This window comes from Aspergillus udagawae (assembly GCF_001078395.1).
Source record: "Aspergillus udagawae IFM 46973 DNA, scaffold_5, whole genome shotgun sequence".
Taxonomy (NCBI): domain Eukaryota; kingdom Fungi; phylum Ascomycota; class Eurotiomycetes; order Eurotiales; family Aspergillaceae; genus Aspergillus; species Aspergillus udagawae.
This window is the reverse complement of record NW_025091268.1, coordinates 1,417,975-1,442,168: the sequence shown is the minus strand read 5'-3', so window position 1 is coordinate 1,442,168 and position 24,194 is coordinate 1,417,975. Positions and strand designations below refer to the sequence as shown.

Below are 24,194 nucleotides of genomic sequence, written 5' to 3'. Positions count from 1 at the left end.
TCCGATCCCTGAGACCACCGCCTGTTGTGGCGGCCTGTTAAGCTACCTTTGTCCCCGAAGCCTTTGTGCTCGATTGGTTCCACCTTGGAAACAACCCCGCTACATCCTGTGGCCTCAGCAACCAACAGGAAGGAAACGTACCGGAGGTGATTCTCCCTGATTCCCCTACCCCTCGTCCATCAGCCCCCATCATGCTGAGCCTCCTGACCACCCTCCCCTGTTGATTGTATATCTCTTCCCTCCTGGCTGTCTGGACTGCCATAGCCCCTCGACCCAGTAACCTTCTCACTGCGTAGGGCGGCTACCCGTGGCGATCGAGTCTCAAGCGCTGAGCGCCTGTCGCTTGATATTGCCGTAATCTCGCCCTGAAACTCGAGAAGCATGAAACACGTGAATTGGCACTTGAACTAACTGTTTTGCACAGGGTAGATTGAATCGGTTTCCAAGATCGTGTTTTGAAGAGCCACATAGGCCACGAAGAGGAGAAAGGTACAGCAAGGCACCAACTTCAACGAGTCTTTCTTGTTCCATCTTTCGCTCATCTGCTGGAGGAACAGCGCCAAGCATCACATACTCACAAACATGGCTCCTACAACCACTACCAAGACCAAAGCCGTTGAGGATCCTGTATGTTGCTGCCACTGACCGTTGTAACTGCTTTTGAGTGGACACTGACATCTCGACAGCCCAAGGAGACTCCTCCTCCGAAGAAGCTTTCAGAGATGAGCGAAGTCATCGACAAGGCCACTTTCGACCAGATCTTGGAGATGGACGACGACGAAGACATGGATTTCAGCAAGGGTATTGTGTATGGATTCTTCGATCAAGCCGAAACCACGTTCGAGAAGATGGACAAGGCTTTGTAAGTGCTCGTTGCTCCGTATTGACCCTCCAGTTAGACTGACATTCGAAATCACAGAGAGGACAAGAATCTAGATGAGCTTTCTTCGCTTGGACATTTCCTAAAAGGATCGTCAGCGACTCTGGGGTTGAAGAAGGTCAAAGATCACTGCGAAAAGATCCAACATTACGGTGCCGGTAAAGATGAGACCGGCACTGTCGACGAACCCGACGAGGAGAAGTCGCTGAAGCACATTAAGGAAACCCTGGTTGAAGTCAAGAAGGACTATAAAGAAGTAGAGCAGTTTCTCCGCAGCTATTACGGCGAGACGAAGTCGCCCGAGGTCACCTCGCCCTCTTCTAAATAGTGATTGGCCAAGGGGAAGAGCTTGCACATAGAGAGCAGAGGCGGAACGAGCATGGAGAGGGATGTGCTTCTGAATATACCACGCGACAGGTTCGGGGTCCTACACACATATACACACAATCACTCTTCACTTCAGTCCCCATACCCATGAACAGTACCAGTCTGCAAGAGGGAATGGAGAACAAAAGCGACAGATAATTTCCACCACTACCTTTCAGTATCAAACCATTGGATTACTTAAATGATGTCCAGCGCCTACCAAACTTGTGTATGAGCCATCATCCATATAGCATGCAGGATTAGATTTCTTCAGGTCCTCGGATATTGCTTCTCCTTGCCAAAGCCAGTGCCTATACTACCGCGGTAGGCAGGCAGCATGCAACATTCTAACTTCTGTTTGCTAGACAGATAGAGGACAACCTTGGGCCAACAGAATAGCAGCAGGAAATGTCATGAATAATGAGCAATGTACAACATGTCATCCTGCGTGCGGCCACCAAACAGTCACAAGCAGCTGTCTAACACAACCCTGCCCCGTACCACAGTCAGGTAGCTTCACTGGTCACCGTTTAATATATCCAGAGTATGCAAAGGCCCAGCGCAGACTTGCACGACATTCAGCCCCCTGAACCAAGCAAACCACGCCAGCTTCGAGAGGTTTTCATCATAGCCAGAAGAAGATTGGATGCCCTGTCTTCTTGGCTTCTTATTCTCTGGTAATGTAGTCCCGGAAACGATCCAACTGCAAATACAAACACATACCCGCATCCGCAGCGCACTCGGATAGATGACGGAGTACCTATGTACCTAATCGACCATCCGATCCGAGACCTTACCCTTCCACTTCCACCATCTCATCTCATCCTACCTCATTCTACTCTTCGGTACCTAGCATTGACTGGACTCTTGCCATCTGTGCAAAACGGATTATCAGGGAGGGAAGGACCTTGAGAGCGCAAGTAGCTTAGTCTAGGGGCGATGGTTACACAGCAGGCGGATGGGGGGTGGGACAGGCAATTCTGCACATTTGCGAATCAACTCAACCCAACCTTCTCTGGAAAAGAATTTGTAGATTTGTTTCTAACGTTATTGGAGAATAGATTGGGACATTTGGAGTTGAATGTAGTAGCAGCTCACCTCTAGGATGGACCCTGAGTAGGGCTTTCTTACTCAAACGCAGGGGAACGGGAATGCAATAGGGGGATGAGGAGCTGTTCAAAGTACGAGTACAAGTACAGTACAAGGACGGTATACCGGCATATGTGCAGCCAAACAAACCGACACCCGGGTCGTGTGTGCTTGATCAAACGGTTTGGGGACTTGAGTCTGGAGTCTGGAGTCAGGACTGGTTCGGATGTTCAGTCGGTCGAACGAGTGGTTTGGATTTGGATGCTATATTCGTCTCCAGTCAAGTACAGATATAGTTGTGGTATTCCTCGCTAGAGCGTACTTCGCTAAGAGCACGCTTATATGAGCGACTAAGCAGAAAAGAAACAGACAAGACAGTAGAGGAAGTATCATGTCAAGCACAGGTCCACAGAGAAACGGACGGATACCTACAGCCCGGCAACCGCCGACATCTCAATCGCTCGTTCGCCCATCGACAATCGACAACGGCCTTGCAGATGCATGCCCCAAACCGAACCCATTTCCGTGTCCTCGTTGCCAATCACAGACCGTCCGAGCTCGCAGCCGATTGTCGTAGGCGACTGTCATGTAGACTTCGAGGCTTGGGGGGGATGGGATGGGCAGACAGGCGTTGTGCTACGTTCCTTTTTTTAACTACGATGGCTCCCGGTCCTCAGGAGCATTCATGCTTGCCTCATTCTGCTTCCCCCTGGGTATAAGTTTGTATCTACTTTTTGCTTCACGTCTAGAGGCCAGTATCTATACCTGCCTACCTGCTAAGTCGATCTTCGGGATGCCGGCAGTTGGACCCCGCGTGTCAAAGGAGGAGTTTATGCAGGCGCTGGGGCTGAACTCGCATGATCCCCAGCATGAGCAGTACTATAGGGCTATGAGAGTATGTCTGTCGTTGCTTCCAGTTTATCCATATGTCTATGTGCAGGTGCGAGAATGTATTGTACAGTATGCTGAGTATGTACAGGATGAAGCCATCGTCGTATACAATCGTATGAACCAAGATACCTCGGATCTGCTGGATAGCATCAGAAACGACCCCAACACCCGACCGCCCTTTTTCTGGCATCATATCCGTCCGGAGAGACAGCGATGGGGCATCATGGAGATCTCGCGAAACGCCGGGCCCCTGACGCGGCCGCTGTTCGAGCGCGGGAACACCACGGGCGAGTACGGTCCCAACTGGGTGGCTGGCTGGTTGCTTTACAGCGTGTTTCGGTCGAGGGATGTTCGCAACAACCGTAATCGGCGGAAGGGTGACGATCATGGTAGGCTGTCCAAGTCACAGTATCGATCCAGTGCTGACAGCGCCCAGGCCAGGATTCGAAACGGGATAAGCAGACGGCACAATCGGACAGTGGACTGACAAAGAAGACGTATTATGACCCGGTGAGGAATGGATGATGCGGTGTGTTTCAATGTTTAATGAGGCAACGGTGCTGGCTTGAGCTTTCCAAACTTCTTTTATATAGACAACCCTTCCGTCGCTGGTCAATTTTGATACAATCAATGAATCAATCAATCAATCAATCATCGTCGTCTCTGTCGTCCTTTGGCCGCTCTTCTTTCTGCGATCCATTCTTGAGTCTTCTCTCCTTCTTCAATGCCTCGGTAACGCGGTCGTCCTGCTCGTCCTTTCGTTCGTCCCAATCAACGTCATATTCGGCCGCGATGTTTTTGATTTCCCTCCGTATCGCATTGGCCTCATCAATGAGTGATTCCCACTCCTGAAGGTCAATCCCTTTCATCTGGTAGAGTTTCTTTTGCCGCGCATTGATTGTAAAATCAAGCGCTGAACGGTAGGAGATCTCGCGGTTGTGATACAGGAACCAAAGGTAGCCGCCCATCAAAGTGGACAAGCTGACAAGATAGGTCACCGGCTCCATCGTATCCCATCCCAGCTCCGTCTCAAAGGTCAGCTTGTACACAATGTACCACCAAGAGGCGAGAACGCCAAACCCGCCCAGGGCCACCCGTTGAGCACCCCGGTGCGCCAGCGCGTCACACTCATGCTTGATCTCTGCAAGACCCTGGATTCTGCGAGAGATTTTCCGCAGCCTCATCCGCAGGAAATACGTCCTCTCGTCGAAAGAGGGCACGGCAACGTGAATCTGTTCCAGCCCAGATGGTGCACCTTCGATCGTCACGATGAACTCCTTAGCCCGCGCGGCATCCCGGATGAAGTCTCCAATCTCGGTGGACTGCGACCACCGGATGAAGCGCTGCTCTTTGTCACCCTGTCCGGGCCCTGGCCGTCGCAGATAGCTGAACGTTTCGTCCACTTCCTGGAAGTCTTCCGCTCGTTTTGCCACTGTCGCGTCATCCTTTCCTCCTTCGATTCTGTGAATTCCAGCATCGGTACCTTCGTACATACCCCTTTTCGGCCTGATGGCGTCCTGTTCGAGCTGGAGCGCGATGAACGATACAGCAGGTGGTTTCTTCTGACCGTTCTCGTCTTCGATTGGCGGTACCTCGGACTGGATTAGACGTTCTAGGTGGGATAGGGGCTGCTGCGGGTGGATCAGAATGGCGATCTGCTCAATGTCTTGAAATTGTTAGCCACAGCCAGAACCCCTCGACTACAGATAAACATACCTTTGCGATTGATGGTCGTCAATGGAATGAGAAGCTTGAACAACCTCGACGGCGTCGTCAACAGCTTGCCTGCAATCGTATCGCCCTTCGTCATCGCCTTCGCAAGTTTCCCTCCAGACTTCGTATTTCGGCCCGACTCGTCCTTCTCAGTCTCATCATGCTGCTGCACTTTTCTGACCTCGAGCCTCTCCAGAGGATCTGGTTCGGCCTTGCGAGGCTCCCGCTCATCTCTGTTTTTGGCACTCAGTTGGAAACTCCGTCTACCTGTCTGTGTCACGCGACTCGACGTGGACACTCCTGTGTATCGGATTCGGAATGATCTCGACGGCAGGGGCTGAGGTAATCGGTCAAGGATATTCAAACTATTATATTGGATTGTAGCACACTGACTTCCCAGCGTTGCAAACCGCAATGCAGCCGCAATGGGTGTGCGACTAACAAGCGCCCGCATCTTAAATAGTGTCAGCTGTGAACCATGTGAAAGTAATCTGGAGCTTTACCGAGAGAATCAACGAGATCTATGCAAATTTGGAAGAAAAGAATGACCATTGTTGAAAAGAAATTTTTATCTCAGTTCTCCCCTTCTAATACCTTGTTGGAGAGATCAATTGCTGCTAATCCAGTCATTCCGACCCGAGTCGGTGCCTTGGAACATAACAGATGGATATACGTCATGATGCCTAAGCGGATGAGGCAAACACTGCAAACATAACACTAACCAGCCATATGGTTTCTAGATTCATGCTTCATGTTTACCACGATTTCGGAAACATCAGTACAAGGATTCTTATTGCCAGGTGCTCAGGTGTTATCTTTAAGAAACTGCAATATTGCTTCGACTGAATCATAGTAGCAAAGAGACATCCACCATCAAGCAGTGCTGGCCACCACATGCAGAAAAGGATAAGACAAGGCTCAACATGAATTCCAGTAACTCAATCAGCCAGCCGAATCATCGTCATCTATAAAGGGGAAACTACATATCATCATTGCATGAAAATCACTCTGGCAAAAGTCGTCGCCTCAATCTATTAGGATATTTCAAGTCAAGTCATCAATCGTAACGTCGTAAGGTTGTTTTCTCTTTTCCTTTTCCCTTCCCCTGTTTGAGTTCGGCGATCTTCCAATCCCTCGCGGTTAGCCTTCGCCAGTTGAATTGCGTGGCATTACCGTGCCCGGCTGCTGAAGGTGAGTGTCCTGGCTGGGCCCAGAGTCCGTCGATCGAGACTGAGCCGGCTCCCCTCATGGCTTTCCGGGCTACTCCCACCGCTTCTGCTCTCCCCGCTCGTCGAGGTATCCGCATCGTCAACGTAGCGGCTCTTCCGGCCCGTACCAATGGCCACCGGGATCCCCTGTATGATCCCACCGTGGTCATGGCCCGCTGGATACATGCCGTCGTTGACGGAGAAGTTCCGACAAATCAAGTACGCCCGCATGGCCGCATTCTCACGGGCAAGGGTCTCGGATTCGTACACAGAATCTGTTTGGTATTCGCGGTTGTTGACGCGCACAATGCAGGAGTATCCGCCTGTACCTTCGTAGGACTCGTACAGAGGTTCTGGCCAGCGGCGGCGTCGACAAAGGCCTGTTTCTCATGGTTATTGGCCGCTCAAAACGGTAGCTCAGGGCTAATGTGTAGAGGATGGAAAGAAACACGCCGTGGTAGTCAGGGGTCAACCACAAATCAGAGTGATCACGGATAACGCGATTTATGTGGTCCTCTAGTGAAGCCGCATTGCAACTTGCAAGGTTCTTGAAGGAAGCTAAAACGAGGCCAAATTCAAACAGTCCCAAGCCCAATCATAGGACAGAGGTTTTGTGTATACAACAATCGGCAGGGCGCCGATAAGGGCAGATGGGGTGACATACTGGCAAGGTAGAGAATATAGTACATCGCGTATACAGATAAGCGGCCAATAAAATGTATGGGACGGAGCGGTATCGGTCTGGTATTCGCTGCCCTGGCTATGCTGACCCTGCGCGGCAATCCTAGCAATCAATCCAGAGGCATTCAACAAGCGTCTTGGAAGAGTGTTTGTTGCTGCCCAATGCCCCCGTTGTTCACACAAATGATGCGATTTGCTAGCAGGGAAGAATCAAAAGTCCTTTGCAGCGAGTCAATCGGCGTTGAGGATGCTTAGTATAGATCAATGGTGACAAAGAGGGTCACCAAAACGTGAGCACATTGGAACTAGCGGCCGAAGAAAGACAGCAACATGGTATAGACGGCTTCAATGATGATAATGAACGATCGAAAAAGAAAAGAAGGACGACGACCATCGGGCTAGGTATAATCGGCTCAAATAAACAGGTGGGGCTCCAGAAGCAGACGTCAAGTCCGATGTCCAAAGGCAAGAAGTGGTCAGAGGTTTCCAAGCGAAATTAACAAAATTTAGGAATGCACTTTGTTCCACCATATTGGCTGGACTAGGAAGGTCGAATGTCGGTTTAATCATGATTGCACTAAGGATCTTTCCTGGGTGTGTTCTCCTTTGCTTTCTCTCAATTCCGAGTCGCGAGCCATATTGGACCGTTGATGCGTTGGCATGGCTTTCGACCAGTGATTAAGCTTGGGAAAATGGAGCTTCCTGGTCCATCCGCCACGGTGTTATTCGCCGCCGATCCATGCGGCAAAGATTGGCATGTCGCGCAGCATAACAATCTCCGAGCAAATCGTGGTCTCAATCTGCTATCGCTGCGCTGCTGCAGAATGAATGCCCAGCCATCTGAGCGGAGGCCATGTTTAATCGGATTTTTCTGGTGCCTTTTTCGCTTCGGCGGTGATGCACAGTCGTGCGAAGGGGATCCCATAAAACCCCGCAGCATAAGAAGAATGCAGGACATTTACTATTGTTCTCATGTCAAGACATTGGATCGCATCAGCGCGTTTAATGAAAGGCGCTGTAGAAAACCACTAATGCGCTTTCGTTCGTAACAAGATGCATGCCACGCAGGACGGCAGGAATCCCAATTCTAGCTCGAACCTAGAAGAATGAGAAATAAAAATTATTATATAACTGTTACTACAGGGCGTTAGGAGCGGGCTGAAGGCTTTTGTCCGCAAAGCACTAGACAGCAGAAGACTTGCAAACGCTGTAAAGAGGCGTAAAGCTGCGAAAGAACTTCGTTCCCACGCCACAACGGGAAGGGGAAGTCATGACGATTCGGCTAGTGTCCCGGGCAGGACTCCTCTTCCAATATCGACCGCTTTCTCGGGATAATGCTTTCACTGTCCTTGGACTCAGAGCAGCCTCAAATTCCATCGGGACTAAGGAGGCGAGAAAAGGAGGGGCACACGAGCTCCAACCCCAGGGTCGAGAACAAAACGGGATGAGAGGAGCCGGTCTGCCTGTCTGATTGTGGTGGCCATCATAATCTGCCATGCAGAATTAGACAAATGCAATAGGTTAGTCCTAGATTTTCGACGGACGATATTGGCCCAACGTCTATGTTGTGACAGGCAGGCATCGGATGCAATGATGAGTTGGCAAGTTCTCACTAGGTGCAGTGGGGAATCCATGCCACTTTTCCTTGCACGAGCAATCGCTGCTGATGGCAAGGAGCAGCAGATAGAATAGGAAACGTTGATGAAGATTGCAGATGTCGGTGCATAGCATTCCACAGAAGTATACCTCATAAATCGGGAGGAAATCTTGATGGTACTAAACCGAGTAGACAGTCAACTTCGCTGCTGACGACCCAGTTGTGGACGTAATGCAGGATGACTGTCATGGAAGCCAAACTTACTTTCACTGTCGGTGCATGGCGCAAGTCTGCCTCCTTCTCCCATACAGGCGCTCGGACGAGTGCTCAAGTAACGAATAGAGTATGAGCAATCTGACATGTCCGTAGATTCTTCACCCCAAGGCGCCGAGAATGGGAGCTAGACCAGTGGCAGAATAGCTCATGCAGTCTCATTTCGTCGAAATGCTGCTAATCATGAAAAAATGATAAACTAGGTAACTTGAGAGATAGAAAGGAGAAGGGGGCGGCTAAGCAAGCGGCAAGTCATGAGGAGGAAAACAGGCCTCGCTGCCTCAGTCGCAACATCCGCTTAAAGAAACTAGTGGGTGATGGAAAGATGTCAAGGCGATGTATCAACCTCATGTTCCCGACGGCCTCGATACCCATACCAGCGATACTATCGATGCTCTCAACCTTCTGGGATGTCAAACTCTGACTGATCACTGAAACCACCGTCCCCTGCCTCATGAATGTTGAGGTAGGGACTGTGCAGACTGCGACTGCACTCCGCAATCCTTAGCTTAGTCGCCTTCTATCCCTTGCTTCTAAATCACCAGCTTCACATCGGTGGGCAGCCACTCCTTGATGACGCTGAGCGCACGTTGGAATAGATAATGTGCGACCCATGTGACATGGTAAGCATAGCCCTTAGTTTTGCTCTTAGTGTAACTTGAATTTGGACGAGTTACATGTACATCCAGACTGTCAGAGCGCAGTGCACACGCTGCTATCAGCTTCATTTCTTCGCTTTCTTGGACCTTTCTTGGACCTTTCCAACACCCCAACCCTTACTCCTTACGTTTCTCGGCTAGTCTACAGGTCGAAAGATTGATTTTCAAACCAGACACGTATACCTTCGGCTGACTTGTGTGGAATGACAAAAATGGGATGGAAAGGAACGAGTCGGTCATTCTCAGCGAATACGCCAATGTCGGATCCCTGATCGTCCGAGGCGAGGTTAGGGTCGTGCTTCCAAGAGAATGCTGAGCTGAAGTCATCCTTCGAGCTCGCACTTGAGTCAGTACAGTAATGGTGATATTGAACCGTGCTGAGCCCGGAGAGGGCATAACATGTATGGTATGAATCCGGGTGTCTGTAGACAGTCAGACTATGCACAGTAACTGCGAATGCTCCGGCCATGGATTAACATACTTTCCCGGTTTGTCTCGAAGGCCGCCAAACTTGCATTGGCAACAAGAAAGGATATATCTTGTCAATCCCTCTCGACTGTAAAGATTGCCGACGGAAGCTCGCTTAGACCCTGCCATCGGCTGAGCGCCATCTAGCGCAGACTGGACGAGGGGCCAGCAATTCCCAACCCATTGGCTGTAACAGCCGTCCACCAATTTATTGGTTCTGCCGGAGAAACCTCCCTCGGGTGCATGTTGTCGAGCCGAAAGCCAGGGAATGAGTGTTGCAACATTCATATATCTAATACACTCAGCAAGGGTAAAACATTGATCTGTGGATGCGGATCCTTACCTTGGCACAACCACTTCAGGCCGACCAAGGAGACAAAGACAGGCCAAAGCACAAAAGGCATAAGCGCCATGCGCCTCGGTGCCCGGACTCCCGGAGATACCACCTTCATAGGTCTGACCTGCAATTTCACTGTCAATCACAACCAGGAAGCTCAGCAAAGGACGCCACTTACATCGCGAAAGATATTCAGGAAGGCCATCGGTGAATGTTTCCAAACCATTCTGCCGAGCTTCGGCTTCCGGGGGCAATGCTAGTGGCAAATCGAGGAGGGCATGGACTACCATTGCGCAGTAGGCGCCGCTGAGCTGGCGACTCAGTGAAATGCTACATATGCAGAGAGAGGCTGATAGGGAAATGTTACCGCACGTCCTCTTCTCCACCCTCACAGACGGTAAAGCCGCCATCAGGCTGCTTCAGCTTTCCGAGCCATTTCCACCTCAACAAGATTAGCGATGACTTGCTGGTAGGGGTGCCTCATAATAACTCACATTGCATTTCGATCAATCAATTTGAATGCATCTTCACCACCAACCATCGCGATAGACAGCACCGCAGCATAGCTCGATGCAACATGCGACATCTGGCCATGCCCTCCTCCAATCCCACCACTGGGATTCTGCGCAGCCGTGAATGTGGATATGACGCTGGCAATAAAGATGTTAGTCGAGATTCATGTCGGGCAGGGAGCACGGCTACGTAATATGTGGCAAGCTTACCGTTGGCGGAATCGAGTCACATCTTCTCCTAGAAGGCATAGCCCTGCCAAGGCCCAGTAAACCATCCAAGGGCGACTAGCATCGAGCCCGACAAAGGAGGCCGGATAGTCCTCCAGTGAGTCGTAAAGATACTCAACGTGATCTTTGCGTTGAAGAGCGGGGACCCCATACTGGTTAAAGGGACCTTTTTGACTGTTGTGGATTCCCTTCAGGAACGGCAGACATTTGTTGACTGTTTCATTCTGAAGGTCAGTGGTCTCTGTGGAGAGCGAGTCGTGGATCAGAGGGGGCTCCCTGAAGAGCGCTGGAATTCCGGGATGGACTTGGCTTTCCCCCATATTTCCGCTCTGGGTGGACGATGAATGGTTGTGGGAACTGGTGGCCGCTGGGGAGCGACTATTGACCTGCAGGTTGGCGCTGAAGTTTCGACCTTTTGGTTTTCCTGCGGTCACGGATGGTCCTTGACTGGTCGAAGAGAAAAGGACTTTGCGACGGTGTTTCCCAGTCGCTGCAATAACAGGCATAGGAAATCTAGGATAGCAATCAAGCTTCCGATCGTACACTCATTTATACACGGGATTAGAGCAATTTTCTTTGCGATGTTGCTATATCCTAATCATTGTTCTTTTCCTCGTCAATGGAAATATTGCCATCGTCAGTCCATTGTTCTTCCGTCAAGTCAGGTGGTGGGCCTCGACCCCTCATGACAAGCGGGTACAAGCAAAATTCCAAGCGGAAGAATTGACCTTTTTTGTTCGCCTCCAGCAAGAACAGATGGGATCAAGGTCGACGTCTTTTTGTTTTACATTTAGAAGACTAACTCGATCAATCTCAATTCGGAATAATCATCCAGTTCATCTATCGGTTGCTTTGTTGCTCCCCAGTATCCATAGCCGGAAGATCCCGTTCTCCGTCTCTGCTTTCTTTTTCTTCCCGGCCTTAGGCTCCTGCCAATGCTGATCCCTGAATGGATCTTCTTCCAGCCGTTCAAATTTCAAGCCCTTGACCTCTCAAGGTCAAGCCTTACAAACTACTCGACAACCTTTGATGCTATCATGCCTTTGTGAAGGAGTAGATAGGACCGTTGTGCTGCCTCCCCTTGGGAGCGAAAGTCAGCCTTCAAATTACCACTGCACAAAGACACGTAAGGAAAGTCTGTAAGAGGTCATTCCAATGATATAATTGATGAGGACATCAAGAAATCAGTGAGAAAAGCTCTGCATTCCTGCCGAGGACAACGTGATCACTCTGTCACTCTGTGTACTCCGTCAAGACCTTCCGTCTCTTAGCACGAACGCGCATTGAAACTCTATTTCTCGGATTAATGAATCAAGAGAGTAATCACTAACGACGTCGCAACGTCATCAACGCTTCGTCCTTCAGCAAAAGCAATACCTTAAACAAGAATGCAACTGACATGTTCTACTTGCGGTTGCTGGCGTGGCGCGCTGCAAGTAAGATCCAACAGGATGTCGATATCTATGAAGGGAGCGAATGGGGAACTCGTCTGCACTGTCAAACTGGAGTGTCAGTAAAGTACCTGTCTCTCCATTACTACCAATTGGTAATAACGGAAATACGGTAGCTCTGTCAAGTCGATTTCCCAAAGACCCTTTTTGACGCCTTACTCACTTGGAACACAGAAGACGTGCATGACCCCGTGCTGTCAAGCGTTGTCACTGACGCTGCGATCTTCCAGGTTTGTTGAGACTTCAAGGGTGCTCAGAAATATGATCTATCGCGATCTTGCTATGAAAGTTTGCCGCGAATAGACCTCCTCATTGACCAATAGATCCCGGTCTGTGCACAAACTCTATGACTTGATCGTCCCTAAGACGAATACTTGCTTGGCAAAGTACGAAGTTGAGGGGCCTTTGGCAGAGCAAAAAAACACAAGCATTCTATCAAGGGAGTCCAGAGCTCTCCTCTGAACAATAATCATCACCGAATCTCGTTTTCTACCTAGCATCACCACAGGTAGCATCTCCGAACAAGTGGCCTGATATGCTTGCTACATAGGCAATTATGGTCTCATTCTGACAACAAGCAGTATCCCAGTCTTTGGTACGATTATATCCGTATCATTACGTACCGCCAAAGATGGAGCTGCTGCACAGTCAGCCACCCTAGTTGTCCACATATCCAACGCTTGGTCTGAATTCTGGTCATAATTGGTTGGTGGTCCAATCTATCACCGGTGATTGAGAACTGGACCGCGTTAGTCGCATGTACGGCAGACTACACTCACATATGATCCATGATCGCCTCATAATCTCCATACAGATCGTAATGTATGGCTATGTACGATACTGTATGGCTTGTCAGCGGGGTCTGTCCGAGTATTGCCACGACCGTAGAAGTGAAAGACTCTGCCAATCACGATTGATAATCGAATAATAGCTTCAAGTCAATCCGCTCAGTAGGTAATCAACTGGTAAAACAGTGACTAGTATCTTACCATTGGGACTAATCTTGTTTTGACGGTCCACTGATCTCCAGTTCCCGAGAGTCTCCCTGGGTCTCGTCCACGGAGCAGTCCGTAGCGCTACCGTGGTACTAAGCATCTCAAAAGAACTCGGTACGGAAGTATTTACTCAAGAGTATGCTGATGCTGACTTTTCAGACTCTGTCAGGACATAAAGTCGAGGTAGATACATGTTTCAGAAGCGCGCTGCACCGGATGCATCGTACCTTAGATTCGGAGGTCTCTGAAGACTTTGTCAAATCACTGTACTGCCCACTTGGCGATTCCAAGATGATCATCATGATTCATGAGGTTGACCAACGTATCTATACGTTCGGTAAGCAAAGCGCACCTCTTTCGTCCTAATCTTCATTGTCTCAGACTCTCAGTCAATAAAATACCTGTCTTTTTCCCCAAAACAGCCTAGCTTGTAATATCGTCAGAGTGAGGCTTTAGCAGGAAACCGGCGTGGCATTTACTTTTGTCCCCAATTTACATCCAATCACCTCACTCATCCTCGACGGGTGACCATCAGCAGAGACAACAACCCCACCCACGATAGCGATAACTCCTTCCCAGGATCCTCTAGCGCAGCTTTGAGAGACGCAGCTTCCGCTCACCGCTGCTTTGTTCCCCACCGCCTCCTCTATGCCTGTGATTTCCCTCTTCTTCTTCCTCTCATACCCCCGGATTTTGGGCATTTTGCTCATCCGAGTGGCCTTTGTCCTCAGGCTTCTGCGACGAATTTACCTTCAACCTCTCTTGCTGTGAACTCTTTTGTACCACCCTCACCTTGTCTGGTCTGTCTTTGATGAGACTTTCCTTTTTTTTTTCAATTATTACATTTATTTCCTTCTTGATCTCTCGTAAATAGCTGATTCTGACAATGTCCAATGTTGATATAGCCAACGATGGCTTCATCGGGCTTGACTACGACTCGAGAAACTATATCCAGCCTCAGTCATGGCCCGTGGCGGTGGACCATCAGAGCTCCCATAGAACAGACGGATCGCGAGACATCTCTCCTCTGCAAACCAGCGGTCACGCTTATGAACAGTCGGTAGCTCAGGATCCCAACCTGATGGTCGACTGGCACTTCCAACAGCTGCAACCCCACCTTCAGTACACTCAGGAGGATCATTCGTCGGCTCAGCAATACACGACTTCAAGCTACGGAATGCCCATCCATTCGTCTCCTGTGGATATCATGGCTCCGCCCCAGGGCCAGATGAGCTCCGGTCTTTTGGAAAGTTCTTATATGCCTCTGCCTGCGCCAGTCGACATGGTTCCATTTGGTTACCAGGATCTCCAAACTGAGCTGATGTCTTTCCCGGACGGCCTGCCAAATTTGTCATCTTACGCTGCACCACGCAACTTAATAGGCAGCAGCTCCCCCACGGACACTTACTTGGAAGTACGGTCTCTGTCGAGCAGCGATAACGGCTGGAGCGCCATCGAACCCCGTCACTCTCACGAATTCATGTTCCCCGATCAGGGCATCTTCATCAATCCCACGCAGACGTTGCACGACCGGAGTCTTTCTGAGTCATCGTACTCAACTTCCTACGGCAGTTTCGTTGACATCTCCAATCCAATCAACTCGCCCACCTCTGATCTTAACTTCGAGTCTGCCTTCAGCATGCCGAGACGGGTCTCTTACGATCACACCTCCCACGGCTCCCAATCCCCTACTGCAGTCAGCCCTGTAGCAATTGTGCGACCTATTCCTGTTCCCTCCAAGAAGTCCACTTCGCCCACCAGGTCCGCTGGATCACAGGCGTCGTCCTCATCGCCTCCCAGTAGGAAACCCTCGCGCAAAAGCCCAATCGCTGCCAAGACTGCGGAGACCAAGATCCGCAAGCAATCACAAGCTGGAAAGCCGGAAGGCGAGAAACGTGTTGGAAAGCGAAAGGGCCCGCTCAAGCCGGATCAGAGAAAGCAAGCTAGCGAAATTCGCAAGTTGAGAGCATGCCTGCGCTGCAAATTCTTGAAAAAGACTGTAAGTTCTTCCAAATCGTAAATCTGCCAGCACTTGACTGACAGGGCAATCTTCGCAGTGTGATAAAGGCGAGCCCTGTGCCGGTTGCCAACCCTCGCATGCTAGATTATGGCAAGTTCCTTGCACAAGGATTGACATCAAGGAAATCGGGTATTTCATGAAGGATTGGAAAGCGGATTACGAGCGTCATATCACGCTCGGTTTTTCGGTTGGAAATATCAAGGGTTTCTCGGAGCATGAAAGGACCTTGTTCATCACCCATGGTTATGGCCAGATTCTTCCCATTAACGCCCGGGAGGTTTATGTTCGGGATGATCAATGCTTCAGCGTCGACTGGGTCGAATCAATGCACCGAGAACCCACTCAGTATGAGGTCGAAACCGCCAAACTATCTGCCGGTATGGAAGGTATCTCACATGCCATGTTGTCTGACTATCTCGACCGCCACATTGATGGCAATGGTACTTTTGAGAAGTTCGTCGATGACTACTTCGAGGGCACACCATTCCTGACGCAGATGCTCAAGACTGCCTTCCGGTACTACTTCCGCACCAAGCTACCTGTGATCCGGAAAGCGTTGAAGCTCATCATCGCCTACAACCTGACTCTCCATGTCACAATGGTGGAGGGTATAGGTGAGGAAGATGGCTTCCTTGGCAAGATTGAGGACCCATCATCGAAGTTCAAGGGCAAGATCATGGCGCCTGTCATGATCAATTTCCAGGTCAAGTGCGCCATGGCTAATATGTGGCGCGAGCTGCAGAAGGATGTCCTTGAAGAGCTCTCGAGTCTTTACTCAAGCGTGTATAGTGGAGAAAAACTGAAGAACTGGCCTACGATCTTCATTCTAGCATGCATTCTATTGGCAGTGTGGGAGGAAATGCAATTCGACTGCCATTACCGCACACCGGTGAGTCGCAATCTAAGCGCTGCTGTAAGAGGTTGAATTACTGACGTCTTGGAAGGATGCTGCCGCTGTGGAGAAGTTCTGCAATGATATGGAGAATATCCCTGTCGGGGTCATCGTTGGCTTGTTCCAGGCGATTTCGCAGAAACTCCCCGCTTTCACCGATTGGGAAACACAAAAGCACCACCACTTGCTGTTTTCGAATCCCGATGTTTGCAACACCATGACCGAGGTTCGCGAACATGTAAAGCAATACGGTAAGCGGCCGTCTGTTACGCCCTACCTGTTGCTGAGTATACTAACCTGCCCAAACAGAGAGCTATCTGAGAAGCCGCTCGAATTCGAAGTTCGACCGCAATGACTTTGATTGCTTGTCGAACAAATTCATTTCAAGACTTGTGGTCCGCGCAAATTAAGATGACGAGATATGAGGATGAAAAACCACGACCTACATCGACTCAAATGTGTTACGGCTGAGCCAGCGCAATACAACCCAATATGAGACATGTCGACCTTGATGTTTACGAGATTCGCATGAAGCGAAAGCGACTATCACTCTTTTTCGCATTTGTCTTATTTTACGGCCACTTTCCTGCTATCTTGACCTTTTGTGGATTTTGATTGACAGACATTTAGTTTTCTTTTTTTCTCCTTTGCTTCTTTCTCAGTGATATACGTTTCTCGCATAGTGTTTCGACAGCGATGATGAGTATCACGAACGTCATGATATTGTATGGGCGCGAAAATGTCTGGCAGCAGAGATGATGAGTGCGCAACTGAGTTGCAAGACGTATGCTGGAGGCTAGTTCTCGCGTCATTTCACCGAGTGTTGCATGTTCATTTTCATTAGCGAGTTTTGTTTGAATTATCATGTTTAACTATGAGGGGCATTATGATTGCTCCACGGAAAAACTAGGAGCTAAGCATTGTTTACCCTCCGATTGAACTTCGCTGGATACCAAGGCAGTTTGCAATCCATGAATATTATAGGTTCACCAGTTGGGTTTTTCTCTCTTTGCTCGAATAGACTCGGATTTGAAGATTGTAGAGCCGTCTTCTCAAGCAGCATTGGAATTATCATTGTGTACCACTAGGTCGAGGGTCATTCAAACAGTATTCTATGAACAACGCCGCATTCTGGAGAATCTGGGAGAAGTGGATACAGTTGCTTTAATCACGTATTGCCTGAGGCGTAAAGGCAGAGATTATACCGAATGCGAAGATCACATGACGCCTGTTGGCTCTCCCGCATTACCTTTTGTGGTAGCCTGGGGCGGCCGTCTTTAGTAACGCACTATCAGCTGAGGTGTCCACTTTCCACCCCCTCCGGCCGATAAGGCACGTCATCGGTGTATGACGCAGTAAGAAACTGAGAATTGAAGCAGCACAGAAATCCCGGCGGCTAAATGTGATAATTGACAGTATCAAGGAAATCATGGCTGGATCAAAGTTAGATATTTCGGAAGAAGAATTTTCTCTGAATCTGGGCAAGGCTATACGGGTCTTGGGTGTCGAGATGGTGTGAGACACCAACCAGTGGCGTCAGTGGCGGGTGTGAACGGAGACAGACTACGGAGTATAGGAAACATCTTTTCAGACTAGTGATAGACTGAAAGTAAGTGATATGTAGTCGCGACTTTTGCAGATAATGGGACTTTTCGGAAAAGTCATTGGAAGGTTTCGAATAGGGGCAAAGGTTAACGAGTGATGAACTTCGGCCCTTTGTACTCCGTATCGACATATCCTCACTTCAAGAGTACTTTAGGAGGTTGTAAAATCAGCTCCTTTTGTCATCAACAGAGAACCATTATTATTACTCAGCTACTAACTATGATACAAGATACTTACAAGGTACTTCAGGCGCCTTTTTGAGTCATCGGGCCGAGCGACGACCGGAAAGGCAGTTTTCTAGCAGTTTCCCCCAGGTATCTGTAGAGAGTTTGGCCAGGCGCAGGCTGTGAATGGCCAGAGGAACAGAACCCAGGGAATGCGCCAGGCGGTGCCAGAAAAATGTTCCTGCCGCTCCTCCTTTCAAACTTTCCTTGCGTCACGTTATCCGGCCTATCTCATCACTGATTCACTCTCGCCGTTTCTGGTCCGGGCCTGGCCTGACTAAGGCGCTTCGCCTCCGCCTCCTCCCCTCACCTCTTAGGAGTACTTAAACCTCTCCTCCTTCCATCTCTCGCTCCCACTCTTTCATCATTTCATCATCTTCCCTATATCCTCTCTCTCCCTTCGTGGTATTCCACTACTTCCTTACAGTCTTCCTCCACTGCTGAATACTCCATCATCATCCTTTTAACGAACAGACTGAAACACACCTCACATCGTCCTCACCATGCAAATCTTCGTCAAGACTCTCACGGGCAAGACCATCACCTTGGAGGTCGAGTCCAGCGACACTATTGACAATGTCAAGTCGAAGATTCAGGATAAGGAGGGCATCCCTCCTGACCAGCAGCGCCTGATTTTCGCTGGTAAGCAGCTGGAGGACGGCCGCACTTTGTCCGACTACAACATTCAAAAGGAATCGACTCTTCACCTCGTCCTTCGTCTGCGTGGTGGTATGCAAATTTTCGTGAAGACTCTTACCGGAAAGACTATCACATTAGAAGTCGAGTCTTCAGACACCATCGACAATGTCAAGAGCAAGATTCAGGATAAGGAGGGTATTCCTCCCGATCAACAGCGTCTCATCTTTGCTGGAAAGCAACTTGAAGATGGTCGTACCTTGTCTGATTACAACATTCAAAAGGAATCCACACTGCATCTTGTCCTCCGTCTGCGTGGTGGTATGCAGATCTTCGTCAAGACACTCACCGGAAAGACCATTACACTGGAGGTTGAGTCCTCTGATACAATCGACAACGTGAAGAGCAAGATCCAAGACAAGGAGGGAATTCCCCCAGACCAGCAGCGTCTCATCTTCGCTGGTAAGCAGTTGGAAGATGGGAGGACCCTCTCCGATTACAACATTCAGAAGGAGAGCACTCTCCACCTGGTGCTGCGTCTGCGCGGTGGATGTTAAACGAGAGAAGGCTGTCTTTCACTGATTTTGACGACATTTTACGGCTTGAATGGGCCTGCATGGCGTTTGGATGGCTTACGGTTTCTATTGATAAGGCTACGCTGGGCATACCTTTTCTTTTCTCATCGCCTCGATTACGGCGCATTACATACTCTATCTAAGAATCAATGGACCAGTTGATATCTCTGGTAACACTCAGTTCGCAAAACTTGTAGAAGCTTGTAGAAGTTCACAAATGATCCTTCGGCGACTCCATTCTCTTCTTCAGTCGTATGATCTGGTGAGTACGGAGTAGTTCCTTGTCAATGGTCTTTGCCACAATGCACGTGACTTCAGTGTAACCAAGGACCCAAAACCGGAGTGATAAGCAACAATATATCCTGAAGACTGGGAGGTAATCAATCGAGCTGCAATACTACGAGCAACTCAGCAATGTGAATGAGCATCGGTCGGGATGCCCTCCTACTTTTATCATTTGGCTATTGAATTGTTTGCTCGTCCTCAGTCCGGTCTTGGAGTCGCCTCTCAGAGTGTCGACTATCGATCACCTACGTCTCTAGCATTTGACTCCGCATGTGAAGCTCTGCTACCGTTTCAGAAGCGGGCGCGACAGTCGATATCAACGATTTATAACAGCCACCAGTCTCGAACCACTTCTTCTCAATGTACGTCTCATAGCCTAGAATTTGCAGAACTCTGAAATTCATCATGCAGCTCTAACGCTAAATCCAGCGGCGAGCGCGACAGCAACGACGCATCCCACTGTACCCCACCTCTACACGAAATCACCCACGAGTGCGAGCGACTTTGAGAACGATCTCAGACTAGACAAGATATCAATCGAATGCGTTGATATGGTACCCTCAGAAGACGAAAGCGCGACGGCTTCAAAAGGGATTGGCAAGCGAGACGTCAAGGACAACCCAGTTGCGACCGGGATCGGCACCGATATTCTCGGCGGGCTACGCACCAAGGGGAAATACATACCACTTGACCAGCAGACGTCGGAGAGTATCTGGGGGGTTGTGCACCTTTACCGAGATGCGGAGGAGACGCCGTTCCTCGTCGGCGAGGATTTCCCCCTGGAGCTGAAAGGATCAGCGGCGGCGGCCAGACAGCCGTATGATCAGCTCGCTGGGCGCCAGGATGCAGCCAAGGGCCATTCGCCTTCACTGCGCCAGGATGAGGATTGTACGACTCTGTGTATACTTGCGGTGCCATCTTACATGTCCCCTTCTGACTTTCTGGGCTTCGTGGGCAAGGCGACAATGGATGAAGTGAGCCATTTCCGAATGATCAGGACGGCGAGGGCGAATCGGTATATGGTTCTGATGAAGTTTCGGAGCGGGAAGAAGGCGATGGAGTGGCAGAAGGAGTGGAACGGTAAAGTCTTCAATAGCATGGAGGTGAGTGCCGTCGGCTTAGTGCTTGGTTCAATTTGTGTCGCATGCTGATTCCCTCGACAGCCGGAAACGTGCCATGTCGTTTTTGTGAAGACGGTTGAGATTCAAGCCGTCAATTCCGACTCTGACGTCTCAGCTTCCCAGCAGAGCGCACCGTCCGCTTCGCACGTTGCGACAAGCCCCCAGCGGACGCCCATATCCACCTCTGGTCAGCCGAGCTCCATACCCACTGCCACCCTCTCGAGTAAGCCGCTGGCGCCTCCCACGCCCGCGCTCATCGAGTTACCCACCTGCCCTGTCTGCTTGGAACGCATGGATGAAACGACGGGGCTGTTGACGATATTGTGTCAACATGTCTTTCATTGCACTTGTCTACAGAAGTGGAAAGGAAGCGGATGCCCGGTGTGTCGATATACCCAAGATGATTTCCGCAGGGGCAGTCAAGGGGCGGCCTACGGGGATGAGCCGGCAGAGTGCAGCGTCTGTCGTTCCGAGATCAACCTCTGGGTCTGCCTCATTTGTGGAAATGTCGGCTGCGGTCGGTATGACGGAGCGCACGCCTTTGCACACTACAATGAAACCTCGCATGCATTTGCAATGGATCTTGCCAGTCAACGTGTGTGGAGCTATGTAGGAGATGCGTATGTCCACCGAATCATCCAGAGCAAGACAGACGGCAAGCTGGTGGAACTACCTGCAGCGGACAATAGCGCACTTGATCCGCCCGACTGGACCGATGCGGTGCCCCGCGAAAAGCTCGAGAACATGAGCGTTGAGTACACACATCTCCTCACAAGCCAGCTGGAAAGTCAACGCGCTTACTTCGAGGAAATCGTCGAGCGAGCTGCCGACAAGGCATCGCAGGCTGCCGCTGCGGCCTCCATGGCACAAGAAACGGCCGAAAAGGCGACAGCCAGTCTACGGGCGCTGCAGGCGCAGTACGATAAACTGGCTGCAGAGACCCTCCCCGGTCTCGAGCGGGACAAGGCTCGAGCGGAGAAACGAGCGGAGAAATTCGAGGCCATGACGCGCAAGATGGAGAAGGAATGGCGGGAAGAGAAGACGATGAACGAGAGCCTTATGAAGCGTATCGAACATCTGACGACCGAAGTCGCGGAGCTCAAAGCCGCAAACGCAGACTTGACCGAGCAGAATCGTGACCTCACGTTCTTCATCAGCGGCTCGGAACGGCTCAAGGATCAAGGTGAGGACGTGGTGCAGGGGACTGTCAGTGTTCCGGATCCCCCGGCCAACAATAAGCGGAAGGGCAGGGGGAAGGGGAAGAAGTAGTTCGGACATCAGTCGTGATGGTTGTATGTCGATTCGCGGCGAACTTCTCTGTCGTATCCCCAACGCAGTGCCTTGATCCATTGATCAAGAAGGTATGCAGAGGAAATTTGGGCCAGTTGCTACAAGTCAGGTATACCACACTGTCCCCCTTGGTACCTTGTGCCGTCGGAGGGACAGTTCCTCGTTTGCGTCGTGAATGGGGATTGCTTGGCCTTCTAGCCTACGTTAGTGAGGAAACCCGTGTGCAGGGCACGCTTGAGGTTATTGACAATTCGCTCTTGTGTGAAATTGTTCCACCAGAATCAGGCACTTTCTGGCAGGATAGTCAGTGCTCATTACTGGAATCACAGCTCATCTGGTCCAGTGCCCTCAGTGTGAGGGATCGTACTTCCGTTGCCTTGTCTGATATCTAAATCAGGTCTATACATAATATACAAGTAGCATCAGTGTTGTACATGCCCAGTATACGAACCTCCAGCTCAGCATCCACCTTTCCGCACAGCCCAGAAATAGTTGCCCCAACTCTCGGACCCGGGAACCAACTTCCATCCCAAGCCAGGGAAATACATAACACCCGTACATTTCCACTTCATACCCTGCAGCGCATCACTGCCCGCACGCGCTGCAGCCCCATCCAGACTCCGCATCAACCCCTCCTGCATCCACCCCTCCAGCTCATCCGGATTCACAAACTTGCTCCATTCATGCGTTCCGCGGGGCACGACGCCAATCGGCCACGGCGCCTCGGCGATCACCTGGTTCACCAACCACGAGGGCAGGGTGCGCGCGATCGTTGACCCGATCAGCCAGCCGCCCGGCCTGACGAGTCGAAGGCAGTCTGTTAGGAATGCAAGAGGGGAGGAACCCGCGCTTGAGTCGATATGCTCGAGAACCTCGAAGAGGGTCACGACGTCGAATTTTCTGTCGGCTTCGGCCTCCGTCGCTGTCTCGGGTACAGAGTCGGTGCTCGGGGTATCTTGGCGGAGGACCTCCGCGACGAGGTCCTCGAGCGTGCGGTTCTGGTAGCTGAAGCGGCCGGTGGAGAGGTGGGATTCTACATTCGGGTCGAGGCGGGCGTGCTGGCGCGCGATCTTGATGAGGGTTGGGGAAGGGTCGATAGCTGTGATTGAGCCGGCGCGGGTTGGGGTTGTCGGTGACGAAGGGGAGGTGGGGATTGTGCGGGCGAGGGACTCAGCGAAGATGCCGCCGCCGCAGCCGACGTCGAGGTAGCGGAGGGTGTTAGTGGTGGTTGGGGTGGTTGGGGTGGTCGGACGAGGAGCGGGCAGGGACTCGGCCAGGCAGGAGGCGATGAAGTCGTGGCGGAGAGGGTTCATGAGATGGAGGATGCGCGAGGGGCCGACGGGATCCCACCAGCTGCTGGCGAGGGCGGAGAAATGCGAGAGTTCATTTGCGGAGACGGAGGAGGTGGAATGAGCGCGGGGAGTGTCGAGGCGGCGGAGGAGGGGGACGAACGAGCGAAATGAAGTTGTCCGTAGAGAGTTCATCTTGATTTAAGTCGAGGATTTGTCGATACGTGCCTCGATATGTCTCTGCGATGGATCAATGCAAGTGCGCTTGCCTATGGCTGATGCGAGGTTGTCTGGACAAACATGTTAGCGTAAGGCCTGTGGAAGCAATCGGACTCGCGAACATAGAGTCGCTACAGCTGATTATGGTCTTAGCATTTCTTACATCTTATAGCAAGCTGGCTTTATCCATCGCTGCTCTGTAGATAGAGGTTGTGGAAGCGAGATCAGTTACCGTTACGATGAAGCCATTCCAGTTCCGCGGTGGTTGTAAATGTAAAGAATAACAAACATGCCAAGCCTTTGACAAGGACTGTACATCTATCCAGGCTTGAAGTTTAGACGATTGCTCTTACACTTTTTATACATGGATGATTGGCTTTCCATCTTCCTCTGTGTATTCGATATTTCTCAGATAGCGATCTCGAACAAGAGCTTCTTTCTAGTGAGAGTCGAGCCGGAAGCAAATATGGAGGAGTACTAGCAGTAGGACATAAGCCGCAGATACATATAGTTATACTTGTCAGTTTTCTGCATTTATTCCTCGAACATGATAATTAGCTCTGGCAGTTATGGCTGACTATATGCCTGGAAGTATTTGTACACTCCTTCAGGTTATTTGTCAAAATGAACTACAGCTGGGTTTTGCTCCATGCGGATATCCCAACTTTCAATATATATCTCCATTAGATG

General features: G+C 50.5%; 8 protein-coding genes across 8 annotated transcripts; 4 read left to right on the top strand and 4 right to left on the bottom strand.

Moving 5' to 3' along the window:
- Nucleotides 1-582: 582 nt before the first annotated feature.
- Nucleotides 583-1,208, top strand: Aud_007308 (Hpt domain-containing protein; the record flags this gene model as incomplete). The annotated part of the gene is made up of 3 exons (XM_043292201.1): nt 583-627; nt 687-862; nt 920-1,208. The coding sequence occupies 3 exons, from the start codon at nt 583-585 to the stop codon at nt 1,206-1,208; spliced, it is 510 nt and encodes a 169-aa protein (XP_043148136.1).
- A 1,920-nt stretch (nt 1,209-3,128) lies between these two features.
- Nucleotides 3,129-3,751, top strand: Aud_007307 (uncharacterized protein; the record flags this gene model as incomplete). Its single annotated transcript, XM_043292200.1, has 3 exons — nt 3,129-3,230; nt 3,315-3,615; nt 3,663-3,751. The coding sequence occupies 3 exons, from the start codon at nt 3,129-3,131 to the stop codon at nt 3,749-3,751; spliced, it is 492 nt and encodes a 163-aa protein (XP_043148135.1).
- Nucleotides 3,752-3,873: 122 nt separating this feature from the next.
- Aud_007306 (uncharacterized protein) lies at nt 3,874-5,393 on the bottom strand (the record flags this gene model as incomplete). The annotated part of the gene is made up of 2 exons (XM_043292199.1): nt 3,874-4,892; nt 4,943-5,393. The coding sequence occupies 2 exons, from the start codon at nt 5,391-5,393 to the stop codon at nt 3,874-3,876; spliced, it is 1,470 nt and encodes a 489-aa protein (XP_043148134.1).
- Nucleotides 5,394-6,108: 715 nt separating this feature from the next.
- Aud_007305 (uncharacterized protein) lies at nt 6,109-6,836 on the bottom strand (the record flags this gene model as incomplete). Its single annotated transcript, XM_043292198.1, has 2 exons — nt 6,109-6,527; nt 6,812-6,836. The coding sequence occupies 2 exons, from the start codon at nt 6,834-6,836 to the stop codon at nt 6,109-6,111; spliced, it is 444 nt and encodes a 147-aa protein (XP_043148133.1).
- Nucleotides 6,837-9,499: 2,663 nt separating this feature from the next.
- On the bottom strand, nt 9,500-11,408 carry Aud_007304 (CAAX farnesyltransferase subunit beta RAM1; the record flags this gene model as incomplete). The annotated part of the gene is made up of 7 exons (XM_043292197.1): nt 9,500-9,779; nt 9,839-10,117; nt 10,169-10,286; nt 10,341-10,468; nt 10,530-10,604; nt 10,657-10,812; nt 10,885-11,408. The coding sequence occupies 7 exons, from the start codon at nt 11,406-11,408 to the stop codon at nt 9,500-9,502; spliced, it is 1,560 nt and encodes a 519-aa protein (XP_043148132.1).
- Nucleotides 11,409-14,234: 2,826 nt separating this feature from the next.
- On the top strand, nt 14,235-16,670 carry Aud_007303 (Zn(II)2Cys6 transcription factor domain-containing protein; the record flags this gene model as incomplete). Its single annotated transcript, XM_043292196.1, has 4 exons — nt 14,235-15,347; nt 15,406-16,257; nt 16,313-16,511; nt 16,570-16,670. The coding sequence occupies 4 exons, from the start codon at nt 14,235-14,237 to the stop codon at nt 16,668-16,670; spliced, it is 2,265 nt and encodes a 754-aa protein (XP_043148131.1).
- Nucleotides 16,671-19,736: 3,066 nt separating this feature from the next.
- Nucleotides 19,737-21,975, top strand: Aud_007302 (putative RING and UBP finger domain protein; the record flags this gene model as incomplete). Its single annotated transcript, XM_043292195.1, has 3 exons — nt 19,737-19,947; nt 20,015-20,688; nt 20,749-21,975. 3 exons carry the CDS (start codon nt 19,737-19,739, stop codon nt 21,973-21,975), a joined length of 2,112 nt encoding a protein of 703 aa, XP_043148130.1.
- Nucleotides 21,976-22,454: 479 nt separating this feature from the next.
- Nucleotides 22,455-23,480, bottom strand: Aud_007301 (3-demethylubiquinone-9 3-methyltransferase; the record flags this gene model as incomplete). The annotated part of the gene is made up of 1 exon (XM_043292194.1): nt 22,455-23,480. The coding sequence occupies one exon, from the start codon at nt 23,478-23,480 to the stop codon at nt 22,455-22,457; it is 1,026 nt and encodes a 341-aa protein (XP_043148129.1).
- Between the last annotated feature and the right edge of the window lie 714 nt (nt 23,481-24,194).